This window comes from Anastrepha ludens, chromosome 2, assembly GCF_028408465.1.
Source record: "Anastrepha ludens isolate Willacy chromosome 2, idAnaLude1.1, whole genome shotgun sequence".
Lineage (NCBI taxonomy): Eukaryota > Metazoa > Arthropoda > Insecta > Diptera > Tephritidae > Anastrepha > Anastrepha ludens.
The window spans coordinates 82,146,699-82,165,942 of NC_071498.1; the positions used below are offsets into that span (position 1 = coordinate 82,146,699).

The window sequence follows — 19,244 nt, forward strand, 5'->3', positions numbered from 1 at the left end:
CCATGTTTACGAGTACAATGTTTTGTTCTGCATATTTGCTTGCTTTGCCTTTATTTTCCATTTATGCGTTTCCATATGTTTTACATTTGTAGGAAAAATCTGTATTGTACGTCATATTTGGAGGAATATTATTGAAAATATCGTAGGTAAAAAAATGATGTGGCAGCATGAATCTCTCACGGCTATAAATTTACTTAAAATACATTACTTAGAGATCTAAAGGTTGAATAAGAGGTGTCATACCATAACGCCATAACCTCAACCGTGGGCTTAACCATAATGTTACTTATATATATTTATTCCTACCGCTCGGAGAAGTTGAAAAAAAGTTATAACTGTTCAAAAATGAGTGAAAATATGAAATGAAATTTGTGAAGTTTACGGAGACGATGCTGTATCAGTTCGTGTAGCACAACAATGGTTCCCTCGCTTCCGTTCTGGAAATTTCGATGTGAAAGATGCACCTCGCTCCGGTCGACTTATCGTTGAAAAAGTCGATGAAATTATGGAAAAGATTGACCAGGACTGTCACATAAGCTACCATGACATCGCCAAGGCACTAAACATTCATCATCAAACGGTTTTGAACCATTTAAAAAAGGCTGGTTACAAAAAGAAGCTCGATGCTTGGGTACCACATGAATTGTCTGTGAAAAATTTAATGGACTGAATTAACATCGGCGAATCTTTGCTGAAACGAGATGAAATCGAACCATTTTTGAAGCGAATGGTGACAGGAGACGAAGAGTGGATCAAATACAACAATAATGTGCGAAAAAGATCATGGTGCAAGGGTGGTGAAGCTCAACAAATGGTCGCAAAGCCAGGATTGACGCCTCGAAAGGTTATGCTGTGTGTTTGGTGGGATTGGAAAGGAATCATCCACTATGAGCTGCTCCAGCCTGCTCGAATGTCTGCTTCTACACTTTACTGTCAACAACTGATGGGATTGAAGCAAGCAATCGAAAAAAAACGGCCAGAACTGATCAACAGAAAGGGTGTCGTATTCCATCAGGACAACGCTAGGCCACACACATCTTTGATGACTCGGCAAAAACGGGGAGAGCTTGGCTGGGAAGTTTTGATGCATCCACCATATAACCCTGACCTTGCACCATTGGACTACCATTTGTTTCAGTCAATGCAGAACTTCCTTAATGGAGTAAAGTTGGCTTACTTGTCGCAGTTTTTCGCCGAGAAACCACAAAAGATTTACACTGATGGAATAAAGTCTCTAGAAGAAAAATGGCAAAAGGTGGTCGACCAAAATGGTACATATTTGGTTTAATAAAGTTCATTATAAATATACAAAAAATGAGTTGAAGTTTGATTAGAAATACGAAAAGACTTTTTCGACTACCCAATATAATTAAGAGCCGTGAAATTGAATAAAATAGTGAAACCTGAAAGAATACAAATTTTGTTTTGCATGACCCTTTATATTTACGAGGAAGTTTGAAAAAAATAAAGCAAAAGCATATTTTCGGTACCAAAGCAACTGCTTGGGCTGCGTCTGAAAGTATTTATTATATGAAATAGTTAACTTCGCTCTGAACGAGTGTGTAAGAGAGCTTACATAGAAAATATTTAATAGGAATTTGGGTATTTAAATGCGATGTTTAACTATAGCTAAACAAAATTCTGTTAAGTTGAACTAATATACCTTCAAAAAAATATGCACACCTATATTTTATCATGGTTTAAACTTTTGTTTGAAAACTTCTGTGCGTGAGCATAATTAATTTAGTACTTAATCATTTAGTACTTTTATTTTATATTATTTACTAATTAATTAAGTGTTAAATCATGTCATTCTTCAAGAATTTTATTAAGGTTTCATAAGGAAACCCTTTTTTACTTTTATGTGCTTCTCCAAAACATAAACATTCTTTCATTTCTTTCGCTTTAAAATCTCTATGGTATCTTGATCCCATTAAATCCAACTTTCTTTTCGAGAAAATATTTAAGTCCAATCCTGACAACATCTTATGCGTTTTTGTTTATGGGTGTGTGTGTATAGATCTATCTGCGCTATTGAGTAGTTTACATACATGGATTTGTATTACATATTTTTCAAAACACTTCTTTTTGCACGTTCATATCAACACTTTGCTTCTGTTTTGTTCATATCTCATTTTTTTAAGTACGAAAACAACGAGTATAAAAGACAAGCGGCATTTAGGCAACGAGTGATTCAGCAATATTTCTATATAAAATTTGTTTTTCGTTCTTATATATTTGTTTATGCATACAACACCTTAAGGTATTTTAATTTTATATTTTTTATATACCTTTTTTGTAATCAGTTTGGCTTTTTTGTTTAACACCAAAAGCATTCATAAGATTCGTTTTGCATACACAACAACAATTTGCTTATATTTTATTTAATTATTTTTTATTGGTATTACATCTTGAATTGGGGATCTTGAGGGGAGAAATACTGAAATGGTTTGGCGATATGTGCATACAGGGTAAATCCATTGACCTTGGTTTGCTGTGTATTACATACACACGTATGCGCCTATAAGTAGACTATGCTGACTAATTGCTCAGTGTGCGAAAAAAATACGTTTAAATCGCTCCAAATCTACTTTTAAACGTTTGATGTTTTGTTGTATATGAATATAGGTTTGTTTGTGTGTGTTGTTGAGAATGCCTTTGGAAGAGGAATATGGGATATTTATGAGTCGGCAGACTTTTGGTGGTTTGCTTTTACTGTAGCAGTTTTGTTCAGTGTGGTGGGTTTAGGAACTGTGTTAAAAGGTAGCCACTATTGAAAACCGATAGTATAATATTTTAGAAACACACAAAGTGGGTAAAAAATAGTTTTTGATTATCACTAATATTGGCTTGTATTTGTAGTTTTTTGTATTTTTAGTTGTAGTTATATTTTTCATCTTAACCTACAATAATATTTGCTAATTTATTGAATACATTCGCCTGTCTTTGGTCTTTCAATTCATCCGTTCCTTGTTTTAAATACACTTTCCGATATGCACTCAAGTCCGATTTAGAATATTTTATTTTAGCTATTAAGTTTCTGTTTATGATCTAAGTAATCATTTGATTTTTTATTTGCCGATATTTATAATTCTGCGTGTGATCTGTGTAAAATGAAATGAAATAAAATGAGATCCCAAGTGAAAGTTTTATTTTTTAATTAACTGTAAAGTTTTTTACGCATATAAGAGTAAGCCACCGCTTATTTTGAATAAAGTTCATTACAGGTGCTTGCTGATGACTCGCCTTCGAGCAGATTTTGTAAATAAAAACCTGCCTGCAAATTGAATAACTTGCACACTCTACAAACTGTACCAGATGATGAAACATTTGTTTTACATATACGAGTACTAATACATATTATACATAATCGGCTGGTCTTGGGTGTTTGACCGAGTTCCTACTCCAATTTGTGGTATTCGTCTTGATGTGGAGGGACCTATAGTTTTTTGCCGCCTCCGGCAGATGATAGTTTTACTAAAACCTTTTTCATGACAGAAACACACTCGGAGGCTTGCCAATGTTTGCCGAGAGGCGACTGCTATTAGAAAAAATCTGTTCTATCAATTGATGTTTCACACACAGTTTGGGTTTCGCAAACCGATTCGGCTACGATTGCCACCGTTGTTTGGTATTAGTAGTGTTTAAAACAACATGTTTTATTAATGAGGGCAACGACTATTGTAACACGACCTCTAATGTGATCGGCCGCGCGAATTATATATTTAAAATAAAACAGCGAAAACAGGACATTATTCTTCAACGTCAACTTATGGACTAAAATCTGAACATAAAAACTAAGGGCTTATTACCTAAAAAATAGAACAGTATGCTTTTTTTTATTGTTTGAGAGTATCACGCCACCTAACAGTACAATTCCATCAGCGTTCCGCTACCCAACAATGCTTTAAAGGAAAATACTAATTTGCTGTTAGTTAAACTATTTAACTTAATTCCCCAACATATTTCTTTAAATTATGTAAATATTGGCTTTACATTAACACTGTAACTAACATTTATCCATTCCTAACTCTAATTTCGTAGTAGCTAATCCAGCATAACCTTAGTTTTGGACCCTCAGGGCGTCAAATAGTAAATCATGATGGGCTTTTAGACAGAGAAATTATGAGCTTTGTGTATGTGAGTCTTTCTCTTTTTTCCTAGTACACTTTAGGCGATGTATTTTATATTTTCAGATTAGATTATTTTGCTTAGTCGTAGGTTTTGGAGACTGGGATTTTCTATAGATACATGAAAGCGGGTTTGACTTGTAGGGAAAGTACGCATCGTATTGAAGCAAATTGCCGATGATAGGTGAATGGAGTATTAACTTTTTATTAAAAACAGCTTTCGTGAGAGAACATGCAGTCTTTTCTCATGCAGCATAACTTTGACATTCGGCGATTCGATTGAAAATTTGACCATTAATGGGTAAATATCATATTTTGCATGATGCGAGGGGCTTGCACGTAGGTTATTGAGGAAGCTGTACTTATGCACAAAACCAAGTGAAATTCTCCTATAACTATGATCCTCACAAAGGTCTTGTGCATGAAAGCTTTTAGCGATCTACTTGTTCGATGATCATATTTATTCTTACCCAGAGAATCTTGTTTAACACTGACCTTTCAAAACTATATTCTTAAGAAGAAAGAGAGAAGAGGTTAATTTTCCTCCATCCCAGCTATGGAGAGGTATTTATGAGTTCGAGTCTACACAATTCATATTCTGTTAAAGTATATAAGGGTAGGTCCCCAGTTACTCTCTAGTGGATAACTTAGTTGCAATATTCAGTTCGCCTCCTTATCGGGTGTTAGAATAAATGCTGACGACCCTGCTGAGTAGCCTAGAAAGTTACCAAGAAGTAGTACAAGTCTAAATATTTCAATAGCGCAATATATTAACTGAATTAAAAAAATTATTATTTATAATTAAAAAATAAGCGATATGTGTATCGTATACATAGGTGTGAATGTATAATAGGGGTATTCGTCTAAACGTTTGAATTTTCGAATCGCATTGCCAAATATTTATATGAACTTTACTTATCTGCTGTTTGACAACACAACTTACATTGATATGCACGATAGCATTTCCTGTCTCTTAAGTTTACCAGCCCGTTTACGAGTATAAGTCAAAATCAACGCGTATGTTTACGCATCCGGTGTAGAGCAGTTTTCATACACATTTCGGCAGAAGAAGATACGAGGAGGTAAATTTACGAAGCGTAAACGATTTTGTACTGGGAATGATTCTTAGGCTTCACTGCAAATATATGTATGTATCTTCGCGATTTATATAAAACTACACAGTCGAGAAAAAGCATGAGATACACGATGTACAGAATGCAAAGGTGTGGCCAGCATCAAATAAAGGGTTTTTCAATAAGGGCGGGTAGATGTTGAAATGGAATAAAATAGCGTTTGCTGTGTGGCACGTAGCGCCGTCCTGCTCGAATCACATGTCGTCTAGGTCCATATGGTTCAATATGGGCCATAAGAAATTGGAAGGGCCACCACGTCTACCGAAAAATGGGGGCAATGCGCTCAACGTTTGCGTTAATGAACACTCATTTTGATAATAAAGTTTTATCATTTGAACGTGCTGTTCAATCGTGTAACTTGCCATGTAGATTTGGCATAAACAACTGAATAATAAACAAAAGATTTGACAGATGTCACCAAAACAAAATGGCTGCCACAGGGCGCCAAAATTGACCCGCGCCAATTGAAAAACCCTTTAGTTAATTTGAAGAAATCAGCTGATTTATTGTCGTAATAAGTGTGATGGTAGCGATTTGTTTGCAACAGAGGTCGGAAAAAATTGAGATTATGTTGGTCATATACGAAAAAAATCAACCATTACCAATATTACTTCGTTGTCGTCTGACTAACGATTGATTGGAGGAGAATAAGAATGCGTGTGAAATAAGTGGGCAAAACTGTAATATTAAACCCTCTATAACGTAGCAGCCAAAGTTACTCCTATACTTTTGCTGCAAATGGTCAAATCTTGCGTATTGTCTATTGCAATTAAATGGAAAGCTCTTCCACAACTCCACGCTGAGGCTAAATACAATGTTTGCTCTACGGAAGCCTTAGGTTTTGTGTGAGAATTTTAATAATTGAATAGTTCTGCATGCATACTTCAGAAAAAACAAAATGGTGCAAGGTGTGTTCGCGAACGCCGGAAATTTTAAGATCACTTGCTCTTGTTGGCAGACATATATTTTTGTGAAAAAAATATTTAAAGTTTCCTATCATGAAAAAGTTTCTTATAAAATATGTATCTGCTATTTTAGAACAACGCCAATATACGCACCACAAATTGGAGGAGGAGCTCTTCCAAGCAAAGGATGTACGCGTCAATTATACTCGTATGCATATACATATACATATATATCTGTATGTCTCCAGTAGTGGACACTGAAATCCGGATACTCACAAATCTACAAAACTTTTATTATAAGTTTGATCATCTCAAAAATATGTCCAAATTAATTTTAATAATGGATTCACATACACATATACATACATATGCTTAGCTGTTTTAATATAAAACTCCAAAAAAATATATAGCGGTTGGTGGAAATTGTAACTTACATATTTACATATTAGTCGAGTTCTTAAAGTTTTTAATAGCCTTCAATTAGCGTATTTTAAAGTAATATTTTCGCTACTTGGAAGTTGAAATTAGTTATGAAAAATTATAAGCTAACTAAGGCTGTGTGCGAGTTCGGCGAATATATCTATACTATAAAGGTGAATGTCTGTACGTTGTCCGCGCATCACTACGAAACGACAACACCAAATGACGTAAACATTTGTATCCATTCATATTTTCACCCAATGAAGGTGATAGGTATGTTTTTATGATGGAACTCTCATCATCTCCCACCACTCTCATTCGCCACTAATAATCGAATATTTGCTTAAATTTAATCTAAAAAATCTTAGTTTTTCCTATTTCCCGCTATTTATAGCACACTCTAGACTTCATAATCCGCATAAGCTGTTCAACTATGACCCAAATGCAAAGTTCAAAAACGGTTTGAGATAGAAAATTATTAAAAATAATTTTGCTTGATATTTTTCTGATTGGTTGCTTTGATTTTATTCAACGAGGCATAGCAACAGATGCCGGGTATTGTAATATTATGGTTATTAATAAAAAAATATGTTCTATGAAATTATTGTTTTTAATTCTTTTATATACATATCCTAAATCTCTCAAAACTACTCCTACGCGAGTGGGGCCGCGGGTTAAAGCTAGTATATAAATATATACGAGTATTATGTATCTGTATTAACTAGAGAAAAGACCTAAATCACTGAAAAGTGTCGGTTTTGCAGTGAATAGGAATAATTTAGCCTATTTTTGGGCATACTTTTCAATCTAAATTGAACTGTCAAATTTGTTAGAGTGAGCGTTAAGTATACAACGACTTTTTCAGCAAGTTTTACAGTATTTCCATTTTTAAATAGTCCCAAAGCTATCACAAAATTATTAATTTTTTATATGTACAAACAAAAATGAGTGAGAAGTACCAGAAGCGTTTTGAGGCGGTACTTTTATGCACGCATTCGAAAGGGCCGAAATTATCTTACGCCGCGGCTGCAAAAGTAATTAAAAATTCAAAAAGTTTGTTGTGATGTGGAATCAGCGGTATAAAATGTAATATACAAAAATGTTGATGACTTTTCCGACCGCGGGTTAAAGTGAGTAACGACAAAAAAGCAGGATAAAGTGATCGTCCAACTTTTTAGGTGGGACCCTGCTTTGTGACTACGCCAACCACGATGAGTTCTGGCTAAAAAGGGAATAGATGTGGGTATCAACACCATCGAACGTCGACTGAAGGAGGCGAACATATCCTACCGTCCCACATCATCAAAACCACAGCTCTCAGAAAAACGCATTGAGAAACAACAACACAAGAAAATGGCGTCACAGTATTGTACTGGCCTTCCCAGTCCCCAGACGCCAAACCCATTGAAAATGTTTGGGGAATTATGAAAACGCATCTTGCCGGAAGGCCAGCCCATGATTTAAAGCAACTCGTGCGCTAAGTTCGCAAAATCTTATCCTGTTTGTCGGCGAGCTACGCAGAAAAACTGGTTCAAAGCATGAAGAAGATGCCTGGCTATACTCTCATGTAAAAAAATTCTAAATATATATCGTTTATTCTTCATGAATAATCGCGGTTCCTTTTTTCTGACACAGACTGTAAGTGGCACAAAAACATTTCAAGACTCCAGATTTGATCAAAATTTAGCTGTAATTGACCGCTACAAAAATGCCTGGATTTCCGTTTCCGTTATATCTGTACATCCGCAGGTGCATATTTAGGAGTTTCACTTTGGGTGTAGAAATCATTTTCGGAGCGTTTGGTTCAACATTCGCGCTCCCAAAATTTTCTGTATTATTTTTTGTTCACCATGATGAAACAAATACTACAAATAACTACACCGCAATTTTGAGGTAAGTATAATCTTTTACACTCGTTTCAGTTACAAAAGATTTATAATGAAATAAATAATTATTGCGGTTGGCTTCCATGAATGTAACTCATAGCCTAGACAGACGGTGGCGTTAAATGGGATTAACGACTTAACGGCCTCAGGATTTAATTGTCATAATTTAAGCGGATTAGGGAATTTTCGATGGCAACATTGCCGAAAAATGACAGTTAATATCTATTGTGAATGGAAAATAATGAAACTTATAAAGAAGAACAAGAAAGACTGGGCACAATGCTGGTTTGCTTTAACACGCTTGAAATTCTTTAATTCATTTGATATTTCAGAGCAGTTTGAGAAATTGCCAATTAAGATTTTTTTTAATATTGTAAATAATTATTTTTTTGTACTAGGGTAGCTAATACCCGTATTTATCGCCTGCGCTCCATCTTCTAATGACAAAACTATCCAATAAACAAATCAGATGCTCACTAATCTGCGTAACAACCGTCTGTCGCTCTACAATTTTTATCATAATTAACTGCGCCGGTAATTGGGATTAATGACGCCGGCTGTCTAGGCTATTAGTGTTATAAGGATTCGAAAGCAACGGCGGGGTTTGCTCCACGGTAAGCCTGGGCAGTGACAAAGACAATGAGTTGCTCTATTGTGCAGACTCTTCTCAGTGCGAATATCTATACGAGTATTCCAGTGAACCTCTACCGTGTGCACATAGCTTAACACAACTAATGCAATGCTTATATTCTGTTACTAAAAACTTCTGTTAAAAAAACTAAAGAGGATACGGTGGACCTTTAATATTTCCTGATTACTTTATTTATAAGTAGTACTTTCAGTTGGGATACGAAATCAGTAATAATGTGTTTTTCTTTCGTTTCAAAAAGTATTTTAAAATAGTAAAAACTTGGATAATGATGAAGAGGTTTTCATATAATTGTAAACCTGTGTTGTAATTTAGATATATTTCATGTTTAGTATTGCAAACGATATCATCTGCTGCTTCTTTTTTTTTTTTTGTTTTTGTCTTAAAACTCACTTAAATTTTATTATATAAATCTAATTTTTTGATAATTAACATTATTTGCATATCGCATGAACTGTTTCACAAAGTTTTTTTGCTTTTCTTATAACTAAGTATATAAGTATTTGGAAATGTGAATTACATAATTATTATTCCTTCAACGTATGAACATTACTTAGTTTATTTAAAAACAAAAAACGCCTTTGAACTGTTTAACTTGAAGAACGTACGAAGGTTAACAAATAACTCCGCTCTGTTTTGATATTTCTGATAATATTTTCTTAATACACTTTTTTTTATGTCCTGCCACTGATTCCTCGACACATTTCAATTTTTAGCCAACTAATATTGCATATGCTCTGCAAACATCGCAACATAGCCAGAATATAATAATAATTGGATTCTATATATTTTAATTCTACATTTAAGATATTTTCGATTGAACTAACAAAGCTTTCACTACTTGCAATTTAATTATTTATGCAACACTAATTGGTCATTCAAAATAGTTTGCTACGCTTCAACTAAACTTCATGCAAACTTTGCGTAACTAAAACGAGTATAGGAATGTATGTTTAAATTGTAATTAATTAATATCTAATTGAATGTTTGTATGTATGTATGTATGTACCTTAAAAAATCTTTTTTGTCACTTTGAACCGAATATACTTTAATTAGTTATTAATAATCAAATATTTATTGTTTTTGTTTCAAAAAGATAATATTTCGTATCGGTCTTTTTTAAGACCTTCAGAACTTAAAATGATAATATAAAACAGAAATATTTTTCAAATGGTATTTTCTTTTATAATCTGGTAGGCAATCTTCAACATTTATTTTTTGAATATGATGTCCGCATTTGTCCGAAGCGGCTACGAGTTACCTGGCCAATTCGATCAGTCTAATAAACCGATTGCTTAGCGCGCTGTATGGCAAGTTGGGCCGTGGTAGTATCTTGATTATTTCGAGCGAACAGCGCAACCGTCTTTTGTCAATCCTTCAACCCTTTAGTTAATGATAATGAATCTTCCTATTGGCGATAGGAACAGATGAGCGGATTTTTTTTAAGTCTAACTTTTAACGGTGACTCTTGGCTCTTCTCGATCTTCTCATTGGCAATCCTCCGCAATTATTTCATAGTCTTTTATAGACTCCCTCAATGGCTAGATGACACCTGGCGAATAGGAAGCCGAGTCAGTATAAGAATACCAGTAGTTTGTACATCCTCATAAAGTACAAAGTTTGCTTTGGCCGATTTTCTGTCTGCACTGATTAGTAATTGCGTTAGTATAATAAAGCTTTCAGTCGATGGAGAACAGAAATGCTTCATTCTTTTGAATAGAATGGCTTTGTATTTCGGAAAATACCTTTAATCCATTCATATCTTTTCAAAAACTCGACCGCTTTCACTGCTAACATGCATAAGGCGAGATATATACATAAGTGTTTATTATTGCGAAAGGACTATTAGATTAGGACTTCGGTTTTAAAAAACTTTAATAGTCATTATTGGAACAGAAACATCAAAGCCTAGGATTACTATTAATTTCCGGCTTGTTCGAGGCATGTAAAGAAGCGGCAGTACTGCAGCACTGATAAACGTAGCAAATGCATAGTTGATACTTTTGTGATGTTCCGCACTTATTTACTATAGATATGTAGGTGATGGTCATCAAACAAACAGTCGGCGCACTCAGGTATCGGCACGCGCCTCACATTTGTAGACAGTTCTGATTTCAAGGTTTTAAGAGACTTCGTTTATCTAGCAACCAGCATTAACACCGATATCAATATCAGCCTTGAAGTCCAACGTAGAATCTCTCTTGCCAACAAGAGTTACTTTGGATTAAGTAGTCAATTGAGTAGTAAAGTCCTCTCTTCTACGGACAAAACTAACACTTTATAAGGCTCTCATCATGCCCGTCCTAACGTATGGCGGAGAAGCGTGGACGATGACTACATCCGAGGGGGCGTCCCTTGGAGTGTTTGAGAGAAAGATTCTGCGGAAGATTTTTCGACCACTGCACGTTAGCGATGGCGAGTATCGCGAATAAAGAGCTAGCGGCGTCGTTGGCAGGGGCATGTCGCCCGAATGGATACAAACGCTCCATTTCAGAAAGTATTCGATGCGATACCAGCTGGTGGTAGCAGAGGAAGGGGAAGACTTCCTTGCAACGAAAGGTGGAAAGGAAAGGAAAGATCAGGTGAGAAAGACTTGGCTTCACTTGGTGTGTCCAACTGGTGTGGGTTGGCACCGGAAAGAAACGGCTAGCGCGCTTTGTTAAACTCGGTCAAAATCGCGTAGGTGTTATCGCGCCAATTAAGAAGGTGAATATATAAACAAAAATCTTGGAGTAATCGGTAAATATTTTCCTTGACAATTTCGATATTGACGGTAAATTACTACTGAAATGAACAAATTTTTACGATGTCGATTTAAACAGCTTTGCGCACATTATTGCAAAAATTGTCAGAGTGATGCTTGAAATAGTTGTGCAGCGCAGTGATTGTGATTGCAACTCGAACAGGTAAAATAAAAGCTCCAAATCAAATAAAATAAAAGTACGAACATACCTTTTCTTTACGACCCTTTTTTTATTTATGAGAGTAATATAAATAATTTAGGAAATAAAATAAAACAAAACCAAAAATTTTAGTACATTGCATATTTTTTTATTGTACATAAATCGTTTTTTAAAGTGTGTTTTATATGAAGGTTTATTTATCATATAAGTAAATATGTATGTGGTATGTGTGTGTATATGTATTTATTAGTATGCATGTAAATATGTGTTAAATGTAAATCGTATAAGTATCATTTAATTTCGTAACTAATGCTATTTTTATTATGTTATTATTCATTCAACTTTCGCTCCATTTCGTCTCCTCGCGGGAGCTCTCAAACAGTAAAAGTGATGTAACGCCTTTCGTATGTATATGTATATGTATAAGTATGCGTATTATCTTATAACATACGTCAATACAAGTGAGATTTGCAAAACAGAAAGAAAACGTCTGCTAACTTCAACAGAATTATTACATATTAATTGTGCGATAAATTATTTAATTGTATTTATGTAGCACGAATCGATTGGACAGTGGTGCGTTTTAGGCCGCCAACGTGCTTGGAGTATATCTAATTGCCGCGTATAGCTTATTTTGCTTTCTATAATTGCCATTTAGAAAATTTTAGAATTTGTTTAGCTTGCATATGTATGTGTTTTGCTTGTAAGCTTTTCTGATATGAACCAAAGTATTTCGCATAGCACGCACATACCCGATTGCGAGAGTGCATACGATTTATATGTGTTATGTATTGATTTGCATAGTTGATATGATGCGGTATAATATATGAATGCGTTTTTTTAATTTCTATTATTTTGCATTTTACAATTTTATCAAAATTTGCCAAGCAAAGGCATACTTTTTATGATAATTAGCTTTTTCTTCGTTTGCATGCTAAATTAAAAAAAAAAAAAACTAAATGATGTAAGCCACGGAATCCATAGACACAATGTTATTATTTCTTGCTCGTATGCATTTTTTATTCTACTACAAGTCGTACGCGATTTACAAACAGACATGCAAATATATATGCGTATGCAGTTCATGAATGTTCGCCTTTCAGTTTAATACCAAATTGCTCCATTTGATTGAAGCAGATTTCTTTCGTTACTACAGCTACATCACTTTTTTTCTACCGTCATTTAATGCTTATCATTAAAATCAATAATTAATTTATTCACTTTATTCGAGTGTACAAAATCGTTCCCAAAAGCCGCTCTTTTCTTCTTTCGTTTCAAATTTTTAATATACATGCATATGTATGTATGTGTGAACGTTTTTTCTTACAATTTGTTTTTCGTTTTTTTTTTAATAAAATTTATTCCATTTTTAATACTAAGTTGCTACATATTTTTATATGTAGGTATATTCAATTTCATTTGTCTTTTGTTTTTGCTGCAGTGGTACAATTTGTTTTTGTTTTCATTTTCGAAACTCAACACCATTTCAATTTCTTTGTCTTCTCACTTATTTTTGCTAAATGCTATAATGCTTTTCAGTTGCGAACGATTAACGTACGTAGAACTTAAACCAAAATAAAATTCATTATTTACTACAAATTTATTACAATTGGGTACCTTACATATACAAAGGTATGTTTAAAAGGTATGTATAAACATGTGCAAACCTTTTTTAGTTTTCTTTTGCATCTTTTACTTCTTGCTTAGAAAAGTTACAAATCACTTTTCAAGTGGTTCGCTCTAATTGCACAGCTGCATTGCATTGTATTGGTACAAAAGGTCGTCATGTAGGTAAGTGTGAGCCACTAATACATTTATGGTATTCCACGTATACCATCCAAAGTTGATCTTAAAATTAAACTGCCTTCAACCCAGAAGTTCGGGCGATCAATCATATTCTGCCACAAGGAGAGCTCTTTGCCTGTTGCATCCATCCATTCCACGGGCCGACCATAGCTTTTACCTAATGAATAAGAATGTATGAAGTTAAATTCATTGCAATTAGGAAAAAAATCATAATCAATTTTGTAAGAATATGAATAAAAAATACATCAAGGTATAGGAACCAAAGCAATTTAAGTTGGCAGGATTTGAATCTCGAGATTTGGCGAGCACAAAGTACTTAGTTTAATTTACTCTTTTCCATACGTTGATGTTAAGCTAAGTAAAAATTAGTAGCGGATTTCCAATATAAAATATCTTCAACCGTTTTAATTTTGTTACTATTTTCAATTCTGCCAGTGCCAGTATCTCATCGTACTCAATCCACCATTCGTTCGCCCAGTTAGTCTAACTTATTTCGATTTGTCATTTTTAAAAATCGAACGAACGTTTTATACGGGGATACGTTCTATAGAATGTCATACAGTTGTACATTTTTTAATCATTATCGCTATCTGATATTGCGGTGCAATTGCAAAGCGATTCCAAATCACTTTGCGCTAAAGGCGATAGATTTTCACGAACTTTATTCTCGTGCTGTGTAGCTCTTTCTTTTCTGACAATGTAATCAATAAGTAAACTTTGCGATAATTGTCCAAGAAATATTCTGCATAAAATGAGAACTTACATTACTTGTATATACCCTATGATCAAAAAGTACCGGGAATGCTTTATTTAAACATTTAAATGAACATAGATACAGACTGATAACGGAATGGATATTTCTCTTGCATATTAGTTATCAGGCAGCGCAAAAATTAAACGTTGCAAAATCGTTAAAATAAAAAACATTTCTCATCTAATAATTGTTATGAGGTAACGTTTCAGCGATAAAGCTTATAATTATTATGTCCCTGGTAAAGGGTCTTTCAAAAATGACGCCTAAATGTCAGAAGTGAATAATTCCTAGACGTTATCTTTTTTATGTAATCGCTGACATTTATAAAGTAGACAGATTTACACGATAGAAGAATGCGTTAAAATTATTGAAACTTATTATGATCAATCTTTAAGACTTTAAAAACAACATATCCCAAAATTCGTGATATTTTTGATGGAAATAATCGTCTGAATGAATCGACAATTCAAAGCAAAAAAATTTCAAGAAAGTGGTTCTGTCGAGGATAGAATAAGGACTCTCAAGCCAAAAGGTGAACGTTATGTTGAGAACATTGCTGCTGCAGCGCAAAGTATTGCTGGACAACCTTCAACATTCTCAAAAAATAGGCATTCATGAATCATGGCCATTTAACTGATGCAATTTTTCACATATAATTGGTAAGATCCGTGTTTTGAATAACTGTTATAAAAAAACTTATTCGTTAAATTTTCACAAAGTTTTCAGTTTGTAAGTCCGAGATAACTGATATTTTTGTTCCATGGTTTATACTCGTAGTAATGTACAAGAATGACACCTGTTTAAGTTGTGGTAGAAAAAAGGAGAGTAGCAGGGAAAGAGGAAGGCCTCCACAGGTGGAGAAGGACTTGGCTTCACTTGATGTGTCCAACTGGCGCTGGTTAGCACGAGAATGAAAATATTGAACAACCATTTGTTTATTACAGAATATTATTATTTATGTTTATAATTCTAATAAAAGTAAAGTACTGTATATAGCGTTTTCCAAACAGAGGTGTTATTTTGTTATCCAAAGAAAATGCTATTTTTTATTTTAATATAAATCATCGGATGTTTATTTCATTATAAAGAGGAAGGTATGCCGTTAATAGTGGGAAATAACACCAGGCAAATGACCACCATGACTGCGCTTACAAGACAATATCTTTTTCATGAAATTTTCCATAACCGAATTGTACAGTGGCTGCTCTATGTCCTCGATAGCTTTTCGAATTCCATCTTTGAGGTCTTGAATCGACCCTGGGCTGTTGGCGTAGACCTTCTCTTTCACGTCGTCCCAAAGAAAAAAGTCACAAGGTGTTAAATCACAAGATCTCGATGACCAATTGTGATCACCTCTTCGAGAGATAACAAGGTACGGAAACTTTTCCCGTAAAATATCAACGGTTGCGTTGCTTGTGTGGCACGTAGCGCCATCTTTTTGAAAATAAATGTTGTCCAGATCAATACCATACAATTTCGGCCATAAAAAATCGTACATCATCTCTCTATAGCGCAATCCATTCACCAATAACACCTATTATTGGAAAACCCTTATATGGAGCTTAAATCCATTGCACTAATCTGTCATATTAGAAATTAGTTAAAAGTGGTAATTCAAAATAACTATTTTCAGCAGGAGGGGTGTTTTAAAGTCATTCAATTGATAAACTTAGTTGTATAGGGTGTGACTTCTTTAACCTGATGTTGGAGAGCATCGTACGAGCCGCAGAACTTAATCGCTCAGGCACAATATTCTATAAGAGCGTACAATTGTTGGCGTATGCCGATGATATTGATATCATCGGCCTTAACAACCGCGCTGTTAGTTCTGCCTTCTCCAAACTGGATAAAGAGGCAAAGCGAATGGGTTTGGTGGTGAACGAGGACAAAACGAAGTACCTCCTGTCTTCAAACAAACAGTCGGCGCACTCGCGTATCGGCACCCACGTCACTGTAGGCAGTTATAATTTCGAGGTTGTAAAAGACTTCGTTTATTTAGGAACCAGCATTAACACCGATAACAATGTCAGCCTTGAAATCCAACGTAGAATCTCTCTTGCCAACAAGTGCTACTTTGGGCTAAGCAGGCAACTGAGCAGTAAAGTCCTCTCTCGACGAACAAAACTAACACTCTACAAGACTCTCATCATGCCCGTCCTAACGTATGGCGCAGAAGCTTGGACGATGACAACATCCGATGAAGCGACGCTTGGAGTGTTCGAGAGAAAGATTCTGCGTAAGATTTTTGAACCTTTGCACGTTGGCAACGGCGAATATCGCAGACGATGGAACGATGAGCTGTATGAGCTTTACGACGACATAGACATAGCGCAGCGAATAAAGATCCAGCGGCTTCGTTGGCTGGGTCATGCCGTCCGAATGGATACAAACGCTCCGGGTTTGAAAGTATTCGATGCGGTACCAGCTGGTGGTAGCAGAGGAAGAGGAAGGCCTCCTCTGCGTTGGAAAGATCAGGTGGAGAAGGACTTGGCTTCACTTGGTGTGTCCAATTGGCGCCGGTTAGCACGAGAAAGAAACGACTGGCGCGCTTTGTTAAGCTCGGCCAAAATCGCGTAAGCGGTTATCGCGCCAATTAAGAAGAAGAAGAGAAGTTGTATAGGGTAAATAACTTGTCGTTTGGGAAACTATACTTTCACAAAAAATTAATAACAAATAAAACTCCTAGTAATGAAATAGAAGTTTCATTAGTTGAAATAATATTTGATGTTGTATATGCATCTGGGTAATCTGAATATCGTCGAGGTATTTCTGCTACTTCTAAAAAGTGTTGAGGGAAAAATGTTAAATTTACTCCAATAAATATGGCAATGCATTGACTTTTTAATCATGCAGGATTTATGTTTAATCCTGGAAGTAAAGGATATCAGTCAATAAATCCAGCTATAATTGTGAATACTGCTCCTATTTATAATACATAGTGGAAGTGAGCTACAACATAGTAAGTATCATGTAAAATAATATCTACAGATGAATTAGCAACTATTACTCCAGTTAATCCACCTTAAGCGTTTATGGCGCCAATTAAGAAGAAGAAGAAAAACGAGGTAGAAAAAGTTGTCAGGTTAAATCCCGTTTGTTAATAATTTTATTAAAAATTTTGTGTGATCTACTAAAATTTTAAGAAAAATCTATACTCGTATATAATATATGTGTATACTGTCAGCGGCAAAAGAGAGTGTACGCCATATATTGGCAAGTCTCCAATATTTATTTATTTATTTTTGTTGTCAATTAATTTTTTCTTATAAAATATATTTCATAATACAGATATTTTGTTTTGCTTTCGTTCTTGAACATTTTTAAGTTAAAAAAAGAAGGAGAACAGCATCTTTGAAATGTTTTCTGATTTTAATGAAATATATATTTCACACAGTAAAAGGGTGTATTGAAGCTCTCTTTAGAAACTCGACCTTTATTTAGCAGTTTATTTAACTTTTAATTTTGGCCGAAGACGGTTGTATGGTTGTATTACAGTGCACAGGGGGTGTGGTTTCCTTGATGTTAAATCCGCTGCTAATATCATGAAAACAAGTTGTCCCATGACACTGTGTGTCTGAGTTTTATCATATGTAGGATTGAATAGTCTATGAGGCAGTGTATGCAACTACTTAGGTGCCCCGCGCAATGAAATAAAAATACATTCCAAAATTTGTCATCCAGTGAAAATTTAATTTGAAAATTTACCTCGAAATGGTATTGTTATTTATATGGTATTCTATTTTATATTTGTCGGTCGCCCCTCGGCAGGCAATGGCAAACCTCTGAGGTTATTTCTGCCATGAAAAATCTCCTCATAAAAATATCTGACGTTCGGAGTCGGTTTGAAACTGTAGGTCCCTCCATTTGTGGAACAACATCAAGACGCACACCACAAATAGGAGGAGGAGCTCGGCCAAACACCCAAAAAGGGTGTACGCGCCAATTATATATATATATATTTATATGTATTTACTTTTTTATATTTAATCATTACACCTTAGAAAAGGTTAAATGGGTCCCGAGAAATCCATGACTTATATCATACGCGGCTGTAAATTGAGTGATCTTTAATGATTCCTTCAATAGGATGACGTATAATATAGTTCAAGTTACAGAATTGGATCGGATCGGTTAACGAAGGCAAAACGAAGTACCGCTTGCCATTGAACAAAAATATAGCACATTTGTGTATTGCCATCTACGACACGTTAAGGCTATTTTTCGTTTACTTGGAAACCAACTTTACAAGCAACAATAAATGTAATTGATATCGACATTAGCCACTAAGTCCTACTTTGGATTGATTCGACAAGTTAGAACTGAAATTCCCTTCGATCGAACGAATACAACATTTTATGAGCTGGCTGACAGCTCTTGTTGCCAGTGCCATTTAATACTTGTGTACTCGTTATATTACCAGTAGTATATTAAATAAATAATACATTGCTAGTAACGCAAAAGTGAGTTTGAGATGCCTCTTAGTGTGTTCGAAAGTTAGGCTCTGTCGGGTTATATAACAAATAATGGTGCAAAAAAGTACATAACAATGAGCTTTACAAAATATTCCACACTGTTTGAGAAATAATGATTCATAGGCTTCGCCCGCTAACTGGTGCTACGCTACGACTCCGATAGTACCATAATAAATACGGTGCCTG

At 34.9% G+C, this 19,244-nt stretch overlaps 1 protein-coding gene across 1 annotated transcript in view; it reads right to left on the reverse strand.

The window, feature by feature from the left end:
• Nucleotides 1-12,250: 12,250 nt before the first annotated feature.
• LOC128871961 (uncharacterized) overlaps nucleotides 12,251-19,244 on the reverse strand; it is a 93,045-nt gene continuing 86,051 nt past the window's right edge. Inside the window, exon 15 of the mRNA XM_054114169.1 lies at nucleotides 12,251-13,989. Within this exon, the coding sequence (XP_053970144.1) occupies nucleotides 13,841-13,989 (149 nt within the window). The 3' untranslated portion in view covers nucleotides 12,251-13,840. The remainder of the gene's footprint in view (nucleotides 13,990-19,244) is intronic.